At 40.6% G+C, this 20,708-nt stretch overlaps 2 protein-coding genes across 3 annotated transcripts in view; both read right to left on the reverse strand.

Annotated features, from left to right (window-relative positions):
- LOC113014197 (lymphocyte-specific protein 1-like) overlaps positions 1–20,708 on the reverse strand; it is a 61,504-nt gene that overhangs the window by 12,459 nt on the left and 28,337 nt on the right. The window contains exons 7-11 of one of the 2 annotated variants that reach the window (XM_026155610.1): positions 5,898–5,921; positions 5,476–5,517; positions 4,585–4,616; positions 4,285–4,369; positions 161–301 (exon numbers count right to left, since the gene is read on the reverse strand). In XM_026155610.1, the coding sequence (XP_026011395.1) occupies positions 161–301; positions 4,285–4,369; positions 4,585–4,616; positions 5,476–5,517; positions 5,898–5,921 (324 nt within the window). The remainder of the gene's footprint in view (positions 1–160; positions 302–4,284; positions 4,370–4,584; positions 4,617–5,475; positions 5,518–5,897; positions 5,922–20,708) is intronic. The other variant, XM_026155689.1, reaches the window with a different exon arrangement.
- Positions 10,534–12,474, reverse strand: LOC113014317 (uncharacterized). The gene is made up of 2 exons (XM_026155788.1): positions 11,565–12,474; positions 10,534–11,432 (listed from the first exon to the last, which is right to left on the reverse strand). Exons 1-2 carry the CDS (start codon positions 11,988–11,990, stop codon positions 10,668–10,670), a joined length of 1,191 nt encoding a protein of 396 aa, XP_026011573.1. The 5' UTR covers positions 11,991–12,474; the 3' UTR covers positions 10,534–10,667.

A 20,708-nucleotide genomic window follows, 5' to 3' on the forward strand; every position in this document is an offset into this window, starting at 1 on the left:
GTATTACAGTAATATCAAAATCATTCCCCTAGGAAATCTTCCCTCCTGTTTTCTGTTTAAAATATATTATTTTGGAAATTATTGGAAACATAAAGGAACAACACCCCCCCCCCCCCCCCCCCCCCACACACACACACACACAAGTTATGTTTCCATAAACCTTAGATGCTGTGATCGAGGTGGCATTTTGGTTCCAGGCGTCTCCGGCCTCAAACAGGTTCTTCTTGGATGCAACTGGTTCAGTGGGAGCAGTGAGATCAGTCACTGTCTGGCAGCCTGATCTGCCTTCCTTTGAGGAGAGCTGAGAAAAATAAGATGACAGAAAGAAAAGTAGAAAGGTTTAGGTCAGTTCTGAGAATCTAGTGAGAGAGTCACTGTGTGAGCGAGTAAAGGAGTGCTAGTTTGTAAAGCAACCAAATATTAGTGGAATTTTTTTTGCCTTCATTGTGAAACGATGATACTCTACACATACACAAAAATGAAAACTCATTTGCACAACAGACCAATTTCTTCTACAACACGGGACTCACGACGGGGGACATGGACCCGTACAAAGCGTGCGGAGGGTGGTGAAAGAGGCGAAGCAGCGCTACGGGAGGAAACTAGAGTCACAACTCCAACAGAGTGACTCTAGGAGCCTGTGGCGGGGACTAAGGACAATAACCGACTATAAAGCACCAACAACCGGTATGACGAACGCGGCCGTGACTCTGGCAGACGAGCTGAACACTTTCTATGCTCGCTTCGAGGCTGCAGCTAAGGACTCCAACAATGCTAGTGCTAGCGGCGCTAACGGCTGCAGACAGGAAGATACTGCCAGCACCGGAAACGTGCTCGTCATCTCCAAGCATGAAGTAAGGAGAGCCTTCAAAAGAGTGAACACCAGGAAAGCAGCAGGACCAGACGGCATCCCAGGTCGTATCCTAAGAGACTGCGCATACCAGCTAGCTCCTGTGTTCACTGAGATATTCAACATCTCTTTATCTCAGTCGGCGATCCCCACATGCTTCAAAGAGTCCATCATTGTTCCTGTCCCGAAGAAACCCCACCCTGCTCCTCTCAATGACTATCGCCCTGTAGCCCTCACCTCAGTAGTGATGAAGTGCTTTGAACGCCTGGTCAGAGACTTCATCATTTCTTCACTACCAGACACACTGGACCCACTACAGTTCGCTTACCGTCCAAATCGTTCCACAGACGATGCCATCTCTCATCTCCTCCAAACATCACTCACTCACTTGGACACTAGAAGGGGGAATTATGTTAAAATGCTCTTCATAGACTACAGCTCTGCATTTAACACCATAATTCCCTCCACACTCACCACCAAGCTGGAGCATCTGGGACTCAGCTCATCTATGTGTCAGTGGATCTCCAACTTCCTAACTGGCAGACCACAGGCAGTAAGGATGGGCTCAGCCTCCACCACTCTCAGCACTGGAGCCCCCCAGGGGTGTGTTCTGAGCCCCCTGCTGTACTCTTTGTACACATGACTGTGTGGCCACTACCAGCTCCACCACCATCATCAAGTTTGCTGACGACACCGTCGTGGTGGGCCTGATCTCTGATAACAACAAGACAGCCTACCTGAAGGAGATTAGGAATCTGGAGAACTGGTGCCAGAGGAACAACCTCCTTCTAAACGTCAGTAAGACAAAGGAGCTGATAGTGGACTTCAGCACTAAGCAGGAGAGGAACTACCAGACCCCCGTCATCAACGAGTGCCCAGTGGAGAGAGTGGACAGCTTCAAATACCTCGGAGTTCACATCACGCAGGACCTGTCATGGTCCTGTCACATCAACACCGTGGTGAAAAAGGCCCGACAGCATCTCTACCACCTCAGACGCTTGAGAGACTTCCAACTGCCCTCCAAGGTGCTCAGGAACTTTTACTCGTGCACCATAGAGAGCATCCTGACGAGAAACATCTTAACCTGGTTCGGGAACAGCACCATGCAGGACAGACGAGCTCTACAGAGGGTTGTGCGGTCAGCTGAGCGCACCATCCGCTCCGAGCTCCCTGACTCAATCTACAGCAGGCGGTGCTGGACCAAGGCCAGGAAGATTGTGAAGGACCTCAGCCATCCCAACAACAGACTGTTCTCTCTGTTGAGGTCAGGAAAGCGATTCCGCTCCCTGAAGACCAACACAGAGAGACTGAGGAGGAGCTTCTTCCCGCAGGCGATACGGTCTCTCAATCACACCACCACACAGTACTGACCCACACATATAGTTCTTACACACACACTGGACATTCTGGACATTGTTTTCACTTCATCACTTAAATCACTTGTACAGCTGCTGTTATTGTGTATATATTTATTTATATTTCTTCATACATTCTTATATATTTCTATATTGTGTATTTTGTTGTACAGTTATTTTATACAGTTATTTTATATATTTTATCTTATTCTTTCCCAGTTAAATTTACCCTTCATTCTAATTTGTGTTGTACAGTTATTTCATTTTTAACCTTAATTTATATTTTATTCCTTCCTAGTTAAATTTACCCTTTTTAATTTTTCATATTTATTTCCTATCTTATTCATAGCCTTTTCCTTTTTTGTTTTCTTTAGGTCACGAGCAGTTGTCCAAGCATTTCACTACATATTGTACTGTGTATGACTGTGTACATGACAAATAAAATTTGAATTCTTGATTTTACATCCTTCACTTTAATACTTTACCTATTATTGCTATATATATATATATATATATATATATATATATATATCCATAGGTCCCTCATCCTATTCATGTAGCCCCTTCCGCCGGGGTTGCGTAGTAGCATTCCAACAACGCCCTGTTTTCGTCTCTTGCCCACCGATGCCTTCTTGTTCCAGTAGCCCACTTTTCGTCAGGGTGCCCTGGTTCCTCAACACCTGACGCGGACCTTGTTGATCCGGGCGACGTCCGAGCCGGCATGCCTTCATATTTATTTGTCTCGCTCATGTCTGCGGTAGGCTCGCTTAGCATAGGGGGTCTAGCCTTAGGACCCTTACTGGATACAGACGCCCCAGGCAGGAATCGAACTTGCGATCCTCTGTTCCAAAGGCGTGTAGTCAATATCAGGAAGAAGGAACACGAGAAGCTGGAGAAATACCAAGGGCTCAGAGAAGAGCTGGAGAGGATGTGGAGGGTGAAGGTAACGGTGGTCCCCGTGGTAATCGGAGCACTAGGTGCGGTGACTCCCAAGATAGGCGAGTGGCTCCAGCAGATCCCGGGAACAACATCGGAGATCTCTGTCCAGAAGAGCGCAGTCCTGGGAACAGCTAAGATACTGCGCAGGACCCTCAAGCTCCCAGGCCTCTGGTAGAGGACCCGAGCTTGAAGGATAAACCGCCCGCAGGGGCGTGCTGGGTGTTTTGTTTTTATTTTTTTATTTTATATATATAGCAATAATGATGTGTGATTCACAAGACAATGTAAACCAGTTTATTTAAAAAATGTTTTTAATGCAATAATTGTTGCCAGTCACAGGCAAATTGAATAGATGTAACTGTTTTTTCTCCACTTTCTTTATGTTTTATTAAACACCATCACCTTTTCGTTAATTTTAGAATTCTTTTTATTTGGATAAATACCCAGAAACACTTTTTCCCTGTGATCAATGATAGCCGTATTTTCAAACGAGCCAAGACCACACCATCTTTTTCACACTCAGGTTAAAATATGTTTATTTTAACAAAGACCTCACAATGTTAAAAAGAAGAACAAGGAAGAACTGCATTTTTACAGGAAGAAACCTCCAGCAGAAGGAAGGAGGATCAGGGAGGGAGGGAGGGATCCTCAGGGAGGATCAACCAACCGCTGCTACTAAAAAAAAAATTATAGCAGTCTAAAGCAGCGGTCCCCAACCTTTTTTGCGCCGCGGACCAGTTTATGCCCGACAATATTTTCACGGACCGGCCTTTAAGATGTCGCGGATAAATACATCAAAATAAATCTAGTACCGGTACCGAAAAAAGAAGATTTATTCATAACACACCTGAAAAGACCCAGGAAAACTGAGTTAACGATAAAAGCGATAACAAAATAACCTGAAAACCGATAAAAACCCTGAAAACCATACATTTCACACCTGAGGCTCAACTCTCGCGGCCCGGTACCAAACGACTCACGGACCGGTACCGGTCCGAGGCCCGGGGGTTGGGAACCGCTGGTCTAAAGTATCCTCTGAGATTTCAAGTGATTAGTCTGCAGAATCTGTTAATGATTACAAAAAATTATCCCACGAATATCCTCTTACTGGTTGAGAAGAAAAACACTCTGCAGTTTTACCTCCAGGGCGTGTGTATATTGTTCCAGTCTCTTGTCGATCTTGGAAACAGGAAGAGGTGGCAGTGTCTTCTTTATGTTGCTGGTGCTTTAGAAGAATGCATAAACAAGTGAATCAGTCATGGCAAAAGTGTAATTCTGTCTGATTTTAGCATGTGGTACAAACTCTTTATGTCCTTCCAGAGGAAAGTTTGGTGTTTCTACGTGTAAATGGTGATGGACATCATATCACACTGAAAGAAAGCTTCCTGCACGTGTTAGATTTTGATCATTCTTGTGTGTGTTTTTTATTGGTAGGCCTACCTTCTCCTCAGAGACTCTGTTCGCTCTGTGATCTGAGGAATGGAAATTTTCTGTTTATTAATTTGCATTTCGCAGATCAACAATTTAAACAGGAGTAAAAAACCAAACAAAAAGGAGACACAAAAACTTCAATGTTCTTTCACAAAGGAAATCAGCTGTCAAATAATATTCTACTAACAATTACATAATTCCTGTCTTCATGACAGTCCAAAACATTACTCTGATAAATTCTCTGTCTTCCTTCTCAAGTCCTCATCTCAGGTCCATACAACAAAGATAGTAAATGTTCCCTCTTCAACCAGGTTCAGTTTAACAGGATAAACCTTGATCCTATAATGTTTCTAATAAGAGTTGTTCAATACTTGACCTGTTAGACCTTTTGCAAAACACTGCAGGCAATTTGTTATCAGAAAACAAAGGTGTTTTATGCCTTGTTTTTACCCTCTGATAGAAATCCTTAACTTTCTGAGGCCAAAGTCATCTTTAACAACTCCCAAACCCAACCCTAACTTTAACCCTAGCCCTAGCCTTATATGTCATTTTTGTTTTTATTGAATTGTTTTTCCAAGTCTTGACTATCAGGGAACAAGGATTATTCTAATTGACACGCATGACTCCTATTTACATTTGTTTAGAAAAACGTCTCTTTTGACATTCTTCAAAATATCGGGTTAGTCATATGTCATGACTTCAGGGGGTTAAGTTACCTAATACTTTTATTACCGAGACAGATTTCACTTTGCAGCTGTAGGTTTTTCCTCTTGTAGCAGGTCAAATTATCAGTAGTTTTGCAGTCTTTCTAATAGCAGTGCTGCCAGATTCTGGGTGTATCAGGGTGTGTTTGCTTGAGTTTGCTTGAGAGTAGGTCTGCTGTTTTTCATCCTGACTCACCTTGAATTTACCATCTGCTGTGATGCGGCTGCTCACTTCATCCTGTAAAGAGACAGAGTAAGCTGAGACACAAATTCCTATAGAAGTCAGTGACACTGCACCAAAAGACACTGCAAAATAAAAAAATATATATCTCTGTGGTTCAGAGTTCATTTTACCCTTTCCCTGTTCTGAACTTTTTAACATCCATCAGGTCACCAAACCACTGAGGGTTAATGTTAGGGTGGTATAAACTTCAAATTTCAAAGAGGTTTTTTTAACCAACAATAACAGGTTTTCTCACCATTTAAAAATCCTACCAATAAAACTGTGTCATGCAGTTCATGGCTGCTCTTTAATCAGTGCAATCAAACCTTAAGTTTGACAAATGACTCTCTTCCATTGCTGCACAATAGGTCAGCTGACACATGCAGGTTACTTACTGGGTAAAACTGTATGAGGAGTTTCTTTTGGGACATCAGGAGGCATTAAAGAGACAATGGGTTTAGACATGATTAATACAATGTAACATAATAATATGAGGTGCCATAAGGAACATTATTACTGAAACGCTCTCTCACACACAACTGAAACGCTCTCACACACACTACTGAAAAACCAAGGTATTTCACTTGAACAGGAAGGTGTTTCAGTTAAACAGGAAGGCATTTCAGTTAAAAAGGAAGGCATTTAAGTTGAACAAGAAGTCATTTCAGTTAAACAGGAAGGCGTTTCAGTTAAACAGGAAGTTGTTTCTTGACAAGGAAACTGAAAAAAGTGGTAGATTTCAAACAAACCACTACACAGATGTCTACTCAGCAACCTGCTAGTAGCCTAAGCGAAGCAGCTGCATTACTTAATATATAAGCCTCAGCATAAGTCAAAATTTTGAATAGCAGACACGCATTATCCTGGTTAATTTTTTTTGGCATATGTGCTTTTTGTCTTTTTTAGCAAAGAAAAAAATATCTTAAAATTATTAATAAAACCAGGGAGAGAAGGCTTAGTGTTCCTCCATTTAGCACAATGGATATGATATTTACTCAAAAGTATGATGATGTTAATGATGTCTGAGACACCCAATGCTAGACGATCCATGTAAAAAATTTATGATGTAATTCAAATAGTGGCACGTCATTAATATTTAGGGAAATCCAATTTTTTAAGTTGCACCAAATGCATTGTGTGATAGGGCATAGAAAAAAAAGATGTTCTAGGGTTTCATTTTCATCAGTACAAAAAGAACACTGATCCACCTCAAAGCCAAATCTCTTTTTTTTTGAAATTCTGCCACAGGATTAATTTTGTTTATTACTTTAAAGTGTGTTTCTTTAACTTTAGGTATAGGCTATTTCATAAATTTTTAGTAGGCTTTATCCAGTGTATATGAAATAACTAAATTAGAACCATGCAATGTAACCATTCTGTTGTAACTATGAAATATTTTGTCTTTGAAGAAACTACTAATAAATTTATTATTGCATTTTTATCAAACAGCTGACATTGCCCTAGCAATAAATTTGGGAGCACTGATGAGAAATTATTGTATATTATAACATTTTTAATCAAATGAAGCAGAGGCAGTGGGACCAGTTCACACAATTTGTTATATTCTCTTTGAGAACAGTTTAGACAATATTTTTCTGAAAAGTCTGTGTAACTTAGAATGACACCGTTATCATCCAACAAATCTGTTATGAATATAAGCTTGTTTAAACCAGTCGCTCTCGAAAATTGATTTTTGATTAAGTGTTATTACCCTATGATTTCATAAGGTTTAATTATGGGGAGAAGTTGTGGGTATAACTCATTATCTCAGATTTTAACCATTTAATTCTAAGGGTGCCAACCATAAATTCTAATTCTGGAGTTTTGATACCACCTTTATTGTATTCCTTCACAAGCTGAGATTTTCAATGTAAAGGGTTTTATTCCTCCACAAAAATTCGAAAATAACTGTGTTAGCCTTATTAATGCTTTTAGAGGAGATATATAGAGAATGACAAGGATAAATCAATTTGGAGATGCCTTCAGCTTTAGATAGGATGTTTCTGCCAAAAATAGTGAGGTCTCTGGTTAACCAATGGCTAAGTGATTTCTTCATCTCCATGATACAGTTAGAAATATTAGTGTCTTCTCTGCTAATTGTTTTTTTTTTTTTTTTTTTTAGATATTATCTACGGAAGCGTAGAGCTGCCACCCAGGCAAAAGAAAAATACAAGTGCATCACGTTATAACGTGAAAAGTTTGTTGTTCTAACAAGATACTTTTCCTGTTTGTACAATATACTTTTCACGTTTGAACAACATAATATCACGTTATTACAATATACATAATTATCACGTTCGTACAATATAAATATCATATTGTACGAACGTGATAATTATATTGTTTGAACAATAACGTTTTCACGTTATAACATATATTTTATTGGTCGAGCATGATATATTGCCGTAAAGATACGGAAGTGTAAAACATAGTGAAGTGGGTGACAGTGCAGATCAGAGTGCGAGAAAATGGCTCGTTTATTGGAATTAATTAAGTTCTATTTTATGCTTGGATTGAGGCATGGGGAGATTTTGCTGTTATTGAGCAGTTTGGACAGTATTGTGATAAGCATGCGGACACTTAGAAGAAACCTAAAACACATGGGACTGTACAGGAGAAAGAATGAGTCCGATCCGATTGAGGTGGCACGATTTCTTATTGATCAACTGGAGGGACATGGGAGGCTCCATGGATACAAACTACACCACCTGAACTGCATTCAGGCAGGTTATGTTGTCACGCAGAGTACTGTGAGACATTTACTGAAATATCTTGACCCTTACGGTGTTGAGCAACGACGCAGAAATCGCCTAATGCGACGCACGCATGTAAATCCTGGACCAAATTTTATGTGGCATGTTGACTCCTATGACAAACTGAAGCCTTTTGGAATCTGTATAAATGGAGCTATTGATGGCTTTTCGAGAGTTATGATTTGGCTTCATGCCTATTCAACAAACAATGATCCCAAAGTCATTGCTGGATATTTCATAGCAGAAGTTGAAAAGAGGATGGGAACACCTGCTAGGATTCGCTCTGATTTGGGAACAGAAAATGTCATAATGGCTGAGATGCAATGATTCTTGCGCTGAACTATGGATCCGAACGTCAGAAACTGTTTTATTACTGGATCCAGCAATCACAATCAGCGTATTGAAGGCTGGTGGGCCTTTCTGAGACGACATCATGCTCAGCACTGGATAAATCGTCTCCAGGAACTAAAAGACCATGACTGCTTTTCTGGATGTTTTTTGGACAAGCAGCTCATATTGTTTACGTGCCTGAATGTCATCGAGGTATGTAACCATGTTTATATTCTTTTAATGAGTCATTGTGTGTGTGTGTGTGTGTGTGTGTGTGTGTGTGTGTGTGTGTGTGTGTGTGTGTGTATGTGTGTGTGTGTGTGTGTGTGTGTGCGTGTGTTAGAGAGAAAGAGAGACACGGAGAGAGAATAAAAAGTTTGCTTTAACACCCACGCACCATCCCTATTATCACTCCGTTCAGGATATGAAAAAAAATGCATATTTCACTGGCCAGAAACATAAAATCGCACTGTCTAAAACAATTCACGTTTAATAATTACTTAAAATTTTCCACAGTATCACGTGTCTACCACTGTTATTCTTGTTGTTGAGTATTTTTGATAAACTCTGTTTTTCCGACTGCTTTTGATTGATTGATTGATTGATCGTACTTTATTCATCCAAGGGAAATTGGGTTAAGGCTGCCAGCCTTGCCAGCGTGTTCTTTTACTGATATGAGATTTTTAAATTTTTAATATTTAATAGGAAGAGCTGCAGCAAGTTGCACATATGTGGAACACCCACATAATACGCAGAAGCAGAAATGCAGTTGCTCCAAGTGGACGTCCGATTCTCATGTACACCATCCCTCATCTCTTTGGAGGACAGGATCATCTGAAAGAGGTTTCTCGGGAGGCAGTGGATGCTTGTAAGAAAGAATGTCAACAGAGAGGAGGACCTTATACCTGTGATGAAACCGTTTTCAGCTTGTGTTGCCTTATAATGTCAGAGAACTTCTTACTTCCACCAAGCACAGCAGATGAATCCATTGAACTGTATTTCTTCCTGAGAGCCTATATACTGAAGGACTTATAAACCTAAATATAATTGGGCTTTGGGAGTTTTTACGCATATATTTTTGGGTACAATGTTTTATTTGTGCAATAAACAATAGAAAAGACATTCATTATTATTTTGTTTGGATTTTCGGTTCAAGATAGTAGCAAGCAAGCATGTCTAAATATATTTAACCAAATCCGCGTACTCCAACCTTTTGGCATTTCCAATTATTTTTTAACTGAATTTCTATTATATCTGATTTCTGTTTTAAGACTGTCGAAAAAACATTTTTTAAACTGCTGATCCTATACATTATTATTCATGAAATATTGTTTTCAATTTTACTGAACACATTGTGCAACTGCTATTCATCCACGAACAGTTTCTTGTAAACTGGTAAATGTACAAATTCTGCATTATGTAATAATTAACAAACAGTGTTAGATGTTAACCTCCCTTTTATTTGTGTTCAAGGAGAAGAAAACACGGACTCTTGATAAACACTACAAAACTTAACTTATGTGCCAATTTTCTGTCTTTTATTCCAGTCAACTATTGCATCAAACACATTGCCTTCCTATTGCCTATGTTCTAAACAAATGACTGGTGGAAAGGTAAAAAAAATATACTTGAAATTAATTAATATTAAGTCTTTTGAATTATTACTAAACAAAACATCCCCTCTATAGCAGACATTTTGTATCCTACAAAACTGCACCACAGACCTGTGGAAAAGGACCTTGACACATGATAAGAACTAATAATAAGCATAGTTCACCTCTTGCTGCTAACCATATGAACTTATTAAACATAATTAGTTAACATTTAAACTAGTAAAACTTTTAAGTATGAAAACTTAAACTGAAATTTACATTTTTCATGGTGGAAACAAATTGATGTTGTCCACAATTTTTGAAAATAAATTCAAATATGAAATAAAACACTTCCCTGAAATTTAAGCTCTTTCTTTTTTTATACAATGATGTGTTCCCTGTTTGTGGGTTTAACAAACTTTAGAGCTTCATAGCCAGTCATTGTTAGTGCAAACCTTTCATTCTTTGGTTTAAACATGATGGACTTTAATCAAGCTATGCTGAACTCATAAGAGCTTTTAGCAGCCAAAACATTGTCCAGTTCATTTCGTAGTTCTGGGTAGGACGTGTATGTCCATGGTAGTTCCAGAAGAGGGCCACATGTGTGTGCCACAGGTCGTCGTGCCAGTCCATCCACAGGCGTGAACAGTACCTCAACCTTGTCAACACAGATGACATCTGACCCAGTAAGAAACCTGAACATCCTTCTGAGCCCTGTATCGTCAAGTCCTCTGATGTACTGGTGCAGAAATCTGAAGCTCTGCTTCTCTGCTTGAGTGGTGGGAGAGACAGTAAGCAACTTCAAAAGCTTTCTCGTTGTTGGCTTTTTATCCTCATACATTTGTAGGGCATCTTGTGGGCTTTGAAAAGCTTCTTTTAGGAAGTAGCTTGCAACTAAGGACATTTTCTCTGCGGCATATGCTGGTTTTTGGATTAATTGTTTGTGTGCGACTTTCAGAAGAAGGCCTTTTAAGTTCTCTTTGGTTGGAAGCACTGATACATCCAGGCGATCCATGAGATCCAGCACTTCATCCCTGTCTTCATCTGTAAGATCTTCTTTTAGTGCCCTTGTTATCAGATCCCTATCTGATTGACTTAGGTAAAAGAGAAGACTTTCAAACAGCAGATCATCTGATACTTGATTCTCACCGAAGATGAGTGCCACTGTGAAAACAGGAGCAAGGCGACAAGGGAAATATCCATGGTCTTGAAATCCCTTCAGTAAAATTCTACCCATGGATTTCCACTCTTCTTCCTTCACACACTCTTCACCAGTGTGTGAATGTGTGCGTGAATGGGTGGATGACTGGATATGTAAAGCGCTTTGGGGTCCTTAGGGACTAGAAAAGCGCTATATAAATACAGGCCATTTACCATTTACCATTTCCTGCCATTTCGGAGACAGTGATGGCACTCTGAACTCCTCTCCTTCAGCTGTGTTGTCCACAAACTCTGACCAAAATGCAGCATACACATCTCTTGATATGCCATCTGCATCAGCTCCTTTTTCATCAATGTAGGTGTATTTTAGAGGGTGTATGAGGAGTGCTGGATCTTTGAACTGGCTGATCATCTCCTCCAGAATAGTAATCCTGTGAAGTTTGATGGTAACACAGACAACATCATATGATCCTGCAGAGCTTATTGCTTCATTGCTTATAGATGTATCTGGACTACTGACTGCTGTGTTTGTTGGAGGAAGTGTAATGGATGTGATGACCAGATCATCTTCCTCAAACTGCAGGAATGGTTCATCTATTACAGTGTCATCAAGTTGACAAGGCAGAGGCTCTCCAAGGTAGGGTCCAATCATTACCTCAGATGTGTCTAATAATACATCTTCATCAGCATTCCTAGATTCTGATGATGAGATCACAACAGTGTGAGAAGCTTCTTAATCTCCTTGATGTGAGTCAGTCAGTTGTGTAACATTGTTTACATGTGTTTTCCCTCTATCATAAACTTCTTCATCATCTTCATCATTGGAAAATCTTCTTGTGCACAAGTAAAATTTCAACATTCCCATTTTAAGTGCTGAATAGAGTTCTCCAACTGTGACATCTTCATCAAATACGGCCTCTTCCTGATAGTCTAATATGTCATGACTGAACACCTCCCATCTTCCAAATTTGCTTTTTCCACTTGGAAAGAAAAGATCTTTTGCATACTGTAATATGTCAGCTTTTTTGGAGTCTTTGGGCACATCAAAGGTCCTTGTTCCTCCTCCTCTGTGCTTTCTCACTTGCTTACCTTCATGGATCCACCCTAACTCAATTTTTCGAGTCTTTTTCTCAGCTCATTTGTTGTTTTTTGCATATGTTCTTTTTCTCTTAGAAACAAATGCCTCCTCATGATCAGATTTCTTCTCATTTTCATTGATTCCCATCTTTTCCTTCAATTTTTCGAGCAATGAGTTTTTTCTTGATTCCTTAGTACTTGCACCACTGTTTTCCAAGCAGAACCGTCTGGCAGCTATCCGGTCACCATATGTTGGGATGTAACAAGACAGGGTCTTGTCATCCATGAAATCAATCACTGTGGCATCAATCTGTAATAACAGAGATATTTATTACTATACAGAAGTACAAGGTATGCCTGCTGCCACACCACATGAGGTACCTCACTAAAAAAATGTATGTACATTTCACATGTGTTTTGATAATTGTCTGTTATTATTTTAGTGGCAGCCATCAATATTTAGCATTTATTCTTTTCCTCTCTCTATGCCAGCAACATTAATGAGATTCTCTAACATGTTATTAATAGAAATATTACAGTATATACAACGCCCACCTTTGAAAAAGTAAATTAGTATTCACGTATCTTTCAGTTGCACAGAGCACAAAGGGTTGAACTCAGTGTTTTTTTTTTAAATTGAAGCCAAATATCAATATAAACACAGTTTAATTCATTTGTTTTTAGATAAACAAGGAAACATTGTGCATCACATAATATAGCGATATATTTAAGAAACCTGGAATCTGCATACGGGTTAAGTAGTAACATGTGGTCATACAACGACCCAGTTTTATACAGCGGGTTAATTTGTTTTACATTCTCCATTCCATATTAAAGATCCACACCAATGCAGCCTACCGTTACGTCCTTACGCAGTCAAAGCGAGAGAAGCGAAAACCGCTGTGGTTGTTAACTAAGCAATATGTCACATTTTTAGACGCTGTAACTTCGTAAAAAGCGAGTTTTACAAGTTTCCCCCTCAAGAGAGCACTTACGTGTTCTTGTAGCATTCGTAAGAGACAGTCCTCAGGTACACCACGATTCCAAAGAAATCTCAGAAGTGGGCTATCAGTGTTTGTGTCCATGTTGAAAGCAGGGCATTCAAAGTTAAGTGCCAGTTCTGAAGAGCGTGAGCTCTCCACAACTACCATGGATTTGGGTTTCCGAATGCAACACGTTTTACGTTCTTACAATAAAAAATGTTATTGTAATGGTATTTTTTTTAACGTTTGTACAATATATGATCACATTCGTACAATATGATATTTATATTGTACGAATGTGATAATTATATTGTACGAACGTGATAATTATGTATATTGTAATAACGTGATATTATGTTGTTCAAACGTGAAAAATATATTGTACAAACAGGAAAAGTATCTTGTTAGAACAATAAACTTTTCACGTTATAACGTGATACACTTGTATTTTTCTTTTGCCTGGGTGGCAGCTCTACGCTTCCATAATTATCAGCACTATATATTTAACTTTAGATTCAACTCTAACCAAAGCTATTGAGGAGTCAGAGCTTGTATGAATCGGTAGTAGTTCACATTTTTTGATACTGAGAGATAAACGAGATGCTTTAGAAAAAATTTAGTTTTCTCTACCACGTATTTATCTTTCAAAAAAATAGATGTATCATCTGCGAAGTGACTTATTTTGAAGTCTTTATTAAAAATTGATATTCCTTGTATGTCTTTAGAATTTTTGATTAATAGTGTTAACAACTGTATATATACCAATATAAAAAGCTTAGGGGAAATAGGACATACTTGCCGAATTCCCTGTTGCACCTTGAATCCATTCCTGGATTCAAGGAAGCTAAAATATTGTTAAGTAATGCGGCTGCTTCACTTAGGCTACAAGCACAGCCATCCCCAACCCCCAGGTCCTGGACCAGTACCGGTCTGTGAGTCGTTTGGTACCAGGTCGCAAGAGTTGAGGCTTGAGTTTGAAATTTATGGTTTTCAGGGTATTTATAGTTTTTTTTTAAATTTTTTATATCGTTTATATTGTTAACTCGGTTTCCCTGGGTCTTTTCCCGTGTGTTATGAATAAATCTTCTTTTTTTGGTAGCGGTACTGGTTTTATTTTATTGTATTTATCCAAGACAACTTAAAGGCCGGTCCGTGAAATTATTGTCGGCCATAAATGAAACGTGGCGCAAAAAAGGTTGGGGACCGCTGTATTAGCAGGACGCTGAGTAGACATCCTTGTAGTGTTTTGAAATATATCGCTTTTTCCATCAGTTTCCTTGTCAGGAAACAACTTCCTGTTCAGCGGAAATGCCTCTGGTTTCAGTGGAGTGTGTGAGTACCTTTCAGTAGTGTGTGTGAGAGCGTTTCAGTAGTGTGTGTGAGAGCATTTCAGTTGTGTGTGTGAGAGCTAAAAATTTCAATAGTGTGTGCGAGAGCGTTTCAGTAGTGTGTGAGAGGTAAAATTTCAGTAGTGTGTGTGAGAGCGTTTCAGTAGTGTGTGTGTGAGAGCGTTTCAGTAGTGTGTGTGAGGTAAAATTTCAGTAGTCTGTGTGAGAGCGTTTCAGTAGTGTGTGTGAGAGGTAAAATTTCAGTAGTGTGTGTGAGAGCGTTTCAGTAATAATGTCCCTTACGGCACCTCATACAATAAGACTTTATCATCAGAAGTTCATTACATTATATCTGAGCAATTAAACATCATCATAGGTAAAAAGTGCTGGGTGCAACTGAAGCTGACCCAGACCGATCCACGTGGTACACACCTGCTTCATTGTTAAAAAATGAAGAAGGAACTAGTCCATCTCAGATGAGTTGCAACATCCTCAAACAGAACCAAGGGAATTTTACAAGAAATTTAATTTTTGAAGGAAACACTTATAAAATCTGTAAAGTAATCAAAATTCACTTGCACATAACATATCACATGAAAACTTTGCATTGAACTTTAGCTTTAGTTGTTTTCTGTATTCTGATTGAACAATATGTCAATGCAGGAACAGTACAATCAATGTTCCCTCTAATTTTCCATGTGTCTGAGTGAACACCAGGGCTGGACTGGGACCAAAAATCGGCCCGGGCATTTTGACTAGAGACCGGCCCACCAGAGGAAAAACCATAAAGCCTTTGAATGAAAACAAATGCTGTTGTCACAGTGATGTACACTGTCTTGTTGGTATATATGTATCAGTCTAATACATCATCCTCCCTATTCTGGTATTCTAAACAGTACCCGAAAGTAGACTGCTTGGTCGAGTTAACCTCCTGAACTATCTACAACCCATGGTGAAAACCTGAAATTAAGACTGAGAAGACTAGAGGGGAGACATGATCATTACTGATTACTGATGACAGATTTAGATATATTTTCATAAACCATTCATTTGCCACATCAATAAACAGCATGGCAGGGCAAAACATTTTTTCTAACATGGCAACCTTTAAAAAGCGATAGGAGATAGAAAGACAGGTGAGAAAGAATAAAACTTAATTGACTTTTTGATGGCATTTTACACACAGTACTGGTACAGTATCTAGAAAATGTGGGTAAATACTGGCATCATATCACTTGGCATCATCACTTGGCTACTTCTGAAGAAATTATGATGGGACCCTAAAAAAAATTACTATGTACCATAATGGATTTCTATACATTTTACATTAGATGAAAACGTTTGTTGTAAGATTGTAAGATTGTAAGATTCAGATTATTATTTTTTTAAAGCGAGACATATACGTATATGTAATCTGATTACTTTTTTCAAGTAACGAGTAAAGTAAAGTTTCTTAACAACTTGCCATATCATTTTTTGATTGGTCGACATGGTACTTTTTTCGACCAATAGGAAAGGGTGCGGGTGTTTTTGGTTTTGTTTTTGCTCACAGGCGGAGAGTGCTTTCGAGCGTTTTTTCTTATAGAACGTTTCTTCCCGCAGTAAATATAAACAACGATAGTATTCAGGAAGAAAACCAAACATTGCACATATTTTTTAATCATAACTCTGGTTTAATGTGGCCTATCAACACAATTTAAAAACTGGTATAAAGTCCACACTTTTTCCGTCAATTGTTCCGTCTGTCCTGCTCACATCTCCAATGGTTGTACACGTTGTCATTAACGTGGCTTCACTCCACATCAGCCACGCCGCTTTGCTAGCTAAAACACCGATGTCGGCACATAAGGACGCTGTCATAGCCTGCCGACGACGTGGATTAGCTGCGTATATACGAATGTGAATCCCATTATTGGCTGGACTATGGGATAAGGTGGCATCGTTCTAATCCCATACGGGAGCAGCCAGTCACTTACTTGTGGTGTAATCTATATTGGTGAATATCATGCGCCACTAGGCGGCAGTACTTACCCTTCTAGACAGGAAGGATGCTATGTGATGGATATAGAGTGAGCTGGAATAAACATGGTGGGATTCCACGTTATCGCCTAAACGAGGAGTTTTATTAAAAGAGCCCAACACAACATGGTGTCAGAAGTGCACTCGCTCTAGGCGGCGAAGAGAGACAGTGGAAAAAATAACCATCAGCTTGGCGAACGGCTAGTGACGAAAATGACGGAGCAAGCAGCAGCGTTACCGGCGACTCCTGGCCCGGTTACGGCAGCTCCACGAGCGGCTACTTTCACCATCAAGCCACCGGAACCGTTCGACTTCGCAAAGCCCCAAGAATGGGAGAAGTGGATCAGACGTTTAGAGCGTTTCAGAATGGCAAGTAATCTGAATGGTTCAACTGATGCTAACCAAGTGAACACATTAGTATACTGCATGGGAGACGAGGCTGACGACGTGCTAAGGGGACTAGACCTAACAGACGGGCAGCGCCAGCAGTACGATGCGGTCAGAAACGCATTTGACAGACATTTTGTCCCCAGAAAGAATGTGATTTATGAAAGAGCAAAGTTTAATAAGCGAGTACAACAGCCAGCGGAAACAGTTGACTCCTTCATAACAGCTCTATATGCTCTCGCCGAAAACTGTGAATATGGTGAACTCCACGATGAACTTTTGAGGGATAGGCTCGTTGTGGGTCTTAAAGATTCATCACTGTCGGAGAGAATGCAGCTCAACAAAGATTTGACGCTAACCAAAGCTATCACAATGGCGAGACAATCTGAGGAAATAAAAAGACAGCAAACTGACCTCAGAGGCGACAGCAGCACAGGCAAAACAGCCATGGATGCCGTGCATGTCAGAAAGTCACAGCCCAATAAATTCAGAAGCAGAGAGCAAACGCAGTTCAAGCCACGAAAACCACAAATAATAAAACAAGAGAATAAAACGTGTTTTAAATGTGGAAAAACACAGATGCACCCGGCAGCACAGTGCCCAGCTAAAAATGCAGAATGCCACAACTGCGGGAAACGTGGACACTATGGGAGAGTTTGTAGGTCTACAGCTGTGCATGTGGTGGCAGCAGTGCTTTAAGTGGGCCGGTACGCGCCGGTACTCAGTACCGCCACTTCTAAATATAGCTCTTGAGAGTACCGCCACCTCTCCATGCGCCCAGAACGTGCTTTTAGCGTACCGGTACTCTCATTTGCACATCTGTTATAATCGTTTGGCTGCGCTGCCGCTTTTCAGAGCGCCCTTCACAAGCACGCTTCCTAATTCGTCCCACCGAGAGCAGAGACTACATTACCAATGTGTTTTACAAGTGAAAAGCGCATGCGTCGCTTTTGCCGTTGTCATGTCAACTCAACGTGGTCCGGAGAGGGTGTGTAAAACGCGCAAACAGCTGCTCGGTTAAAATACAAAAACAATGAACACTTAATATGCTCTCCTGGCTTCAGACTCTGAGTAGTAAAAGAACAAGGTCAGAATCAGAGGACTCGCTGGCTGACACCCCACCAAGCCAGAATGATATCGCTGCAGGTCAGACGCAAGCTAATGAAAGCTGCACTAGTGCCGCAGCCGCGGACGACGGCACTTTTTGCGACGACGAGGACGAGAATGACACCATTTCTACCGATGACAACAGCCGCGTTAGCGAGCATGAGTGGCCAGAATGTTGGTCCCAAGCACAAGTCCGGTATTTCTCCACAAATTACAAGTGGCTGATCAGCAGAAATCAAAAGTTGGGTCGTAGTGTGTGTAGTCAAGTTTGTGCTCGCGTGGACATGCAGCAAGGGCAGAGAGTGTCGCAGGAGTGGAGTGGGTGCTTAATCTCGTCTTTTGGAAGGGACAAGGCTGCACAACAAAACTCACTACGAAAGAAAATAAAAGAGCACAGAGACTCAATTTATCACAAGAAAGCAGTTGAAATAAAAGAGAAGGCAACACAAAATACAATGCAAAAACACAATGAAGATATGAGAAAGGCTGACTACGCTTCAACTTGCAATGTGTTTAGAACAGCTTATAAGATTGGCAAGCATGGGCGTCCCTTTACAGACATGCCAATAGATGTCCAGTTGCAAGTCTTAAATGGTGTCAAGATGGGCAGAGTTTTGCACTCTAATAACTCATGTGCAAATATACTGGATCACATTGCAGCTGAAATGAAAAAGAAGGTAGTCAATGACATAGTGATGAATGAAAGAAAATTGTGTGTGCTCATTGATGAATCCACTACAATAAGTGGAAAGTCTGTGCTTGTCGTGTGCCTGCGGTCAGCTATTTCCAGTGAAAATCCAGACACAATATTTTTTGAACTGATTGAGCTGCAGGGGACCACAGCAAAGGACATCACTGAAGCACTGTTAGGATGTCTTCATAATAATGGCTTTGACCCTCACTACCTACAGGAACATTTGTTGGCATTTGCTTGTGATGGAGCCTCAGTGATGCTTGGGAGGAAAGCAGGAGTTGCTGCGCAGCTTTGTTCCAAATTCCCTTACCTGTTTGTCTGGCATTGTTCCAATCACAGACTGGAACTGGCAGTTTGTGATGTTTTGAAGGAGGTAGGAGGAATCAACCACTTTAAAATATTCTTAGATCAGCTTTACTCCCTCTGCCATGCATCACCAAAAAACCAAAGGGAGTTAACCGAGAGTGCTCACAATGTTGGACAACGTCTCCTTGTGATAGGCCGTGTTTTATCAGTGCGTTGGGTTGCTTCAAGTGAGAGAACAGTGAAAGCAGTAGGGAGAACTACCAAGCTCTGCAGGTACACTTTACAAGTGCTGCTGCTGATACCAGCAGTGACTCAAGAGAGAGAGCAAAATACAAATTATTTTATAATTTATTTTATATACATTTTGTTAAAAATAAATTTCAATACCTTTTTGCACATTTTATTTATGTTCAGTAGCTCTTTCTAGCTCAAGCAAATCCGCAAACTAATAAAATGATTTATTATTTTGTATAAGGTTGTCTGACTGTTGTATATAAAACCCATTCAATAGTTGTTGTTACCTCAGGGGAGGCGGAAAAAAAATAGAGTACCGGCACCTCTTTTGGGCCACTTAAAGCACTGGGTGGCAGACTGTGCAGATGGACTCCTCCTAGGTGAACTGGATTCAGGAGAAGACCCGTGGCTTGCTAACATCTGCGTGAGAGGCAAAAGCATGACCTTCAAATTAGACTCGGGGGCAGATGTCACAGCTATCTCAGAAGAGACATTCAAAGACATTAAGCAGCCAAATGAGCATCTGCAAAAAGCTGAAAAGCCACTGTATGGACCAGGAGGTGCAGCACTGACCATGCTTGGGTCCACAAAGGAGGACATTTCCTACAGTGACAGGAGCACTGCAGAGACAATCTATGTAGTCAGAAATCTGCGTGTAGCTCTCTTAAGCAGGACAGCTTCTGTGAGACTGAAATTAATTGCCCGAATGGACAATGTTGACCTTGAGACAGTGAAGAAAGCGTACCCGAAGCTATGGGATGGGCTCGGGCTTGTTCAAAAACCGTACACGATTAAGCTGAAGCCCGACGCTAAACCTTATTCACTGAAAGTGCCCAGGCGTGTTCCGCTCCCACTACTGGGCAAAGTCAAAGCAGAGCTACAGAGGATGGAACAGTTGGAGGGGCCCACAGACTGGTGTTGCGGCATGGTCGTAGCCCCTAAAAAGGACAAAGAGACAGTCCGCATCTGCGTGGACATGACACCTTTAAATGGGTCGGTGTGCCACGAAAGATATATCCTTCCCTCTTGTCGACCAAACACTAGGCATGCTCACAGGGGCGCAGTATTTCTCCAAGCTCGATGCTAACATGGGCTTTTGGCAAATGCCGCTATCCAAAGAATCTGCTCTCCTCACCATGTTTATCACGCCATTTGGTAGGTACCATTTCAACTGTCTGCCATTTGGTATTTCCAGTGCACCAGAGCATTTCCAAAACATGATGGTGACAGAAGTG

Source organism: Astatotilapia calliptera, chromosome 1, assembly GCF_900246225.1.
Source record: "Astatotilapia calliptera chromosome 1, fAstCal1.2, whole genome shotgun sequence".
Classification (NCBI taxonomy): domain Eukaryota; kingdom Metazoa; phylum Chordata; class Actinopteri; order Cichliformes; family Cichlidae; genus Astatotilapia; species Astatotilapia calliptera.

What these genes read in the sequence shown, in the direction of transcription:
- LOC113014317 (XM_026155788.1), bottom strand. Translation starts at nt 11,990, where the DNA reads ATGATTGGACCCTACCTTGGAGAGCCTCTGCCTTGTCAACTTGATGAC. An exon ending in CACTGTCTCCGAAATGGCAG is followed by an intron (nt 11,433 to 11,564) that starts GAAATGGTAAAT and finishes GAGTGTGTGAAG; the next exon opens with GAAGAAGAGTGGAAATCCAT.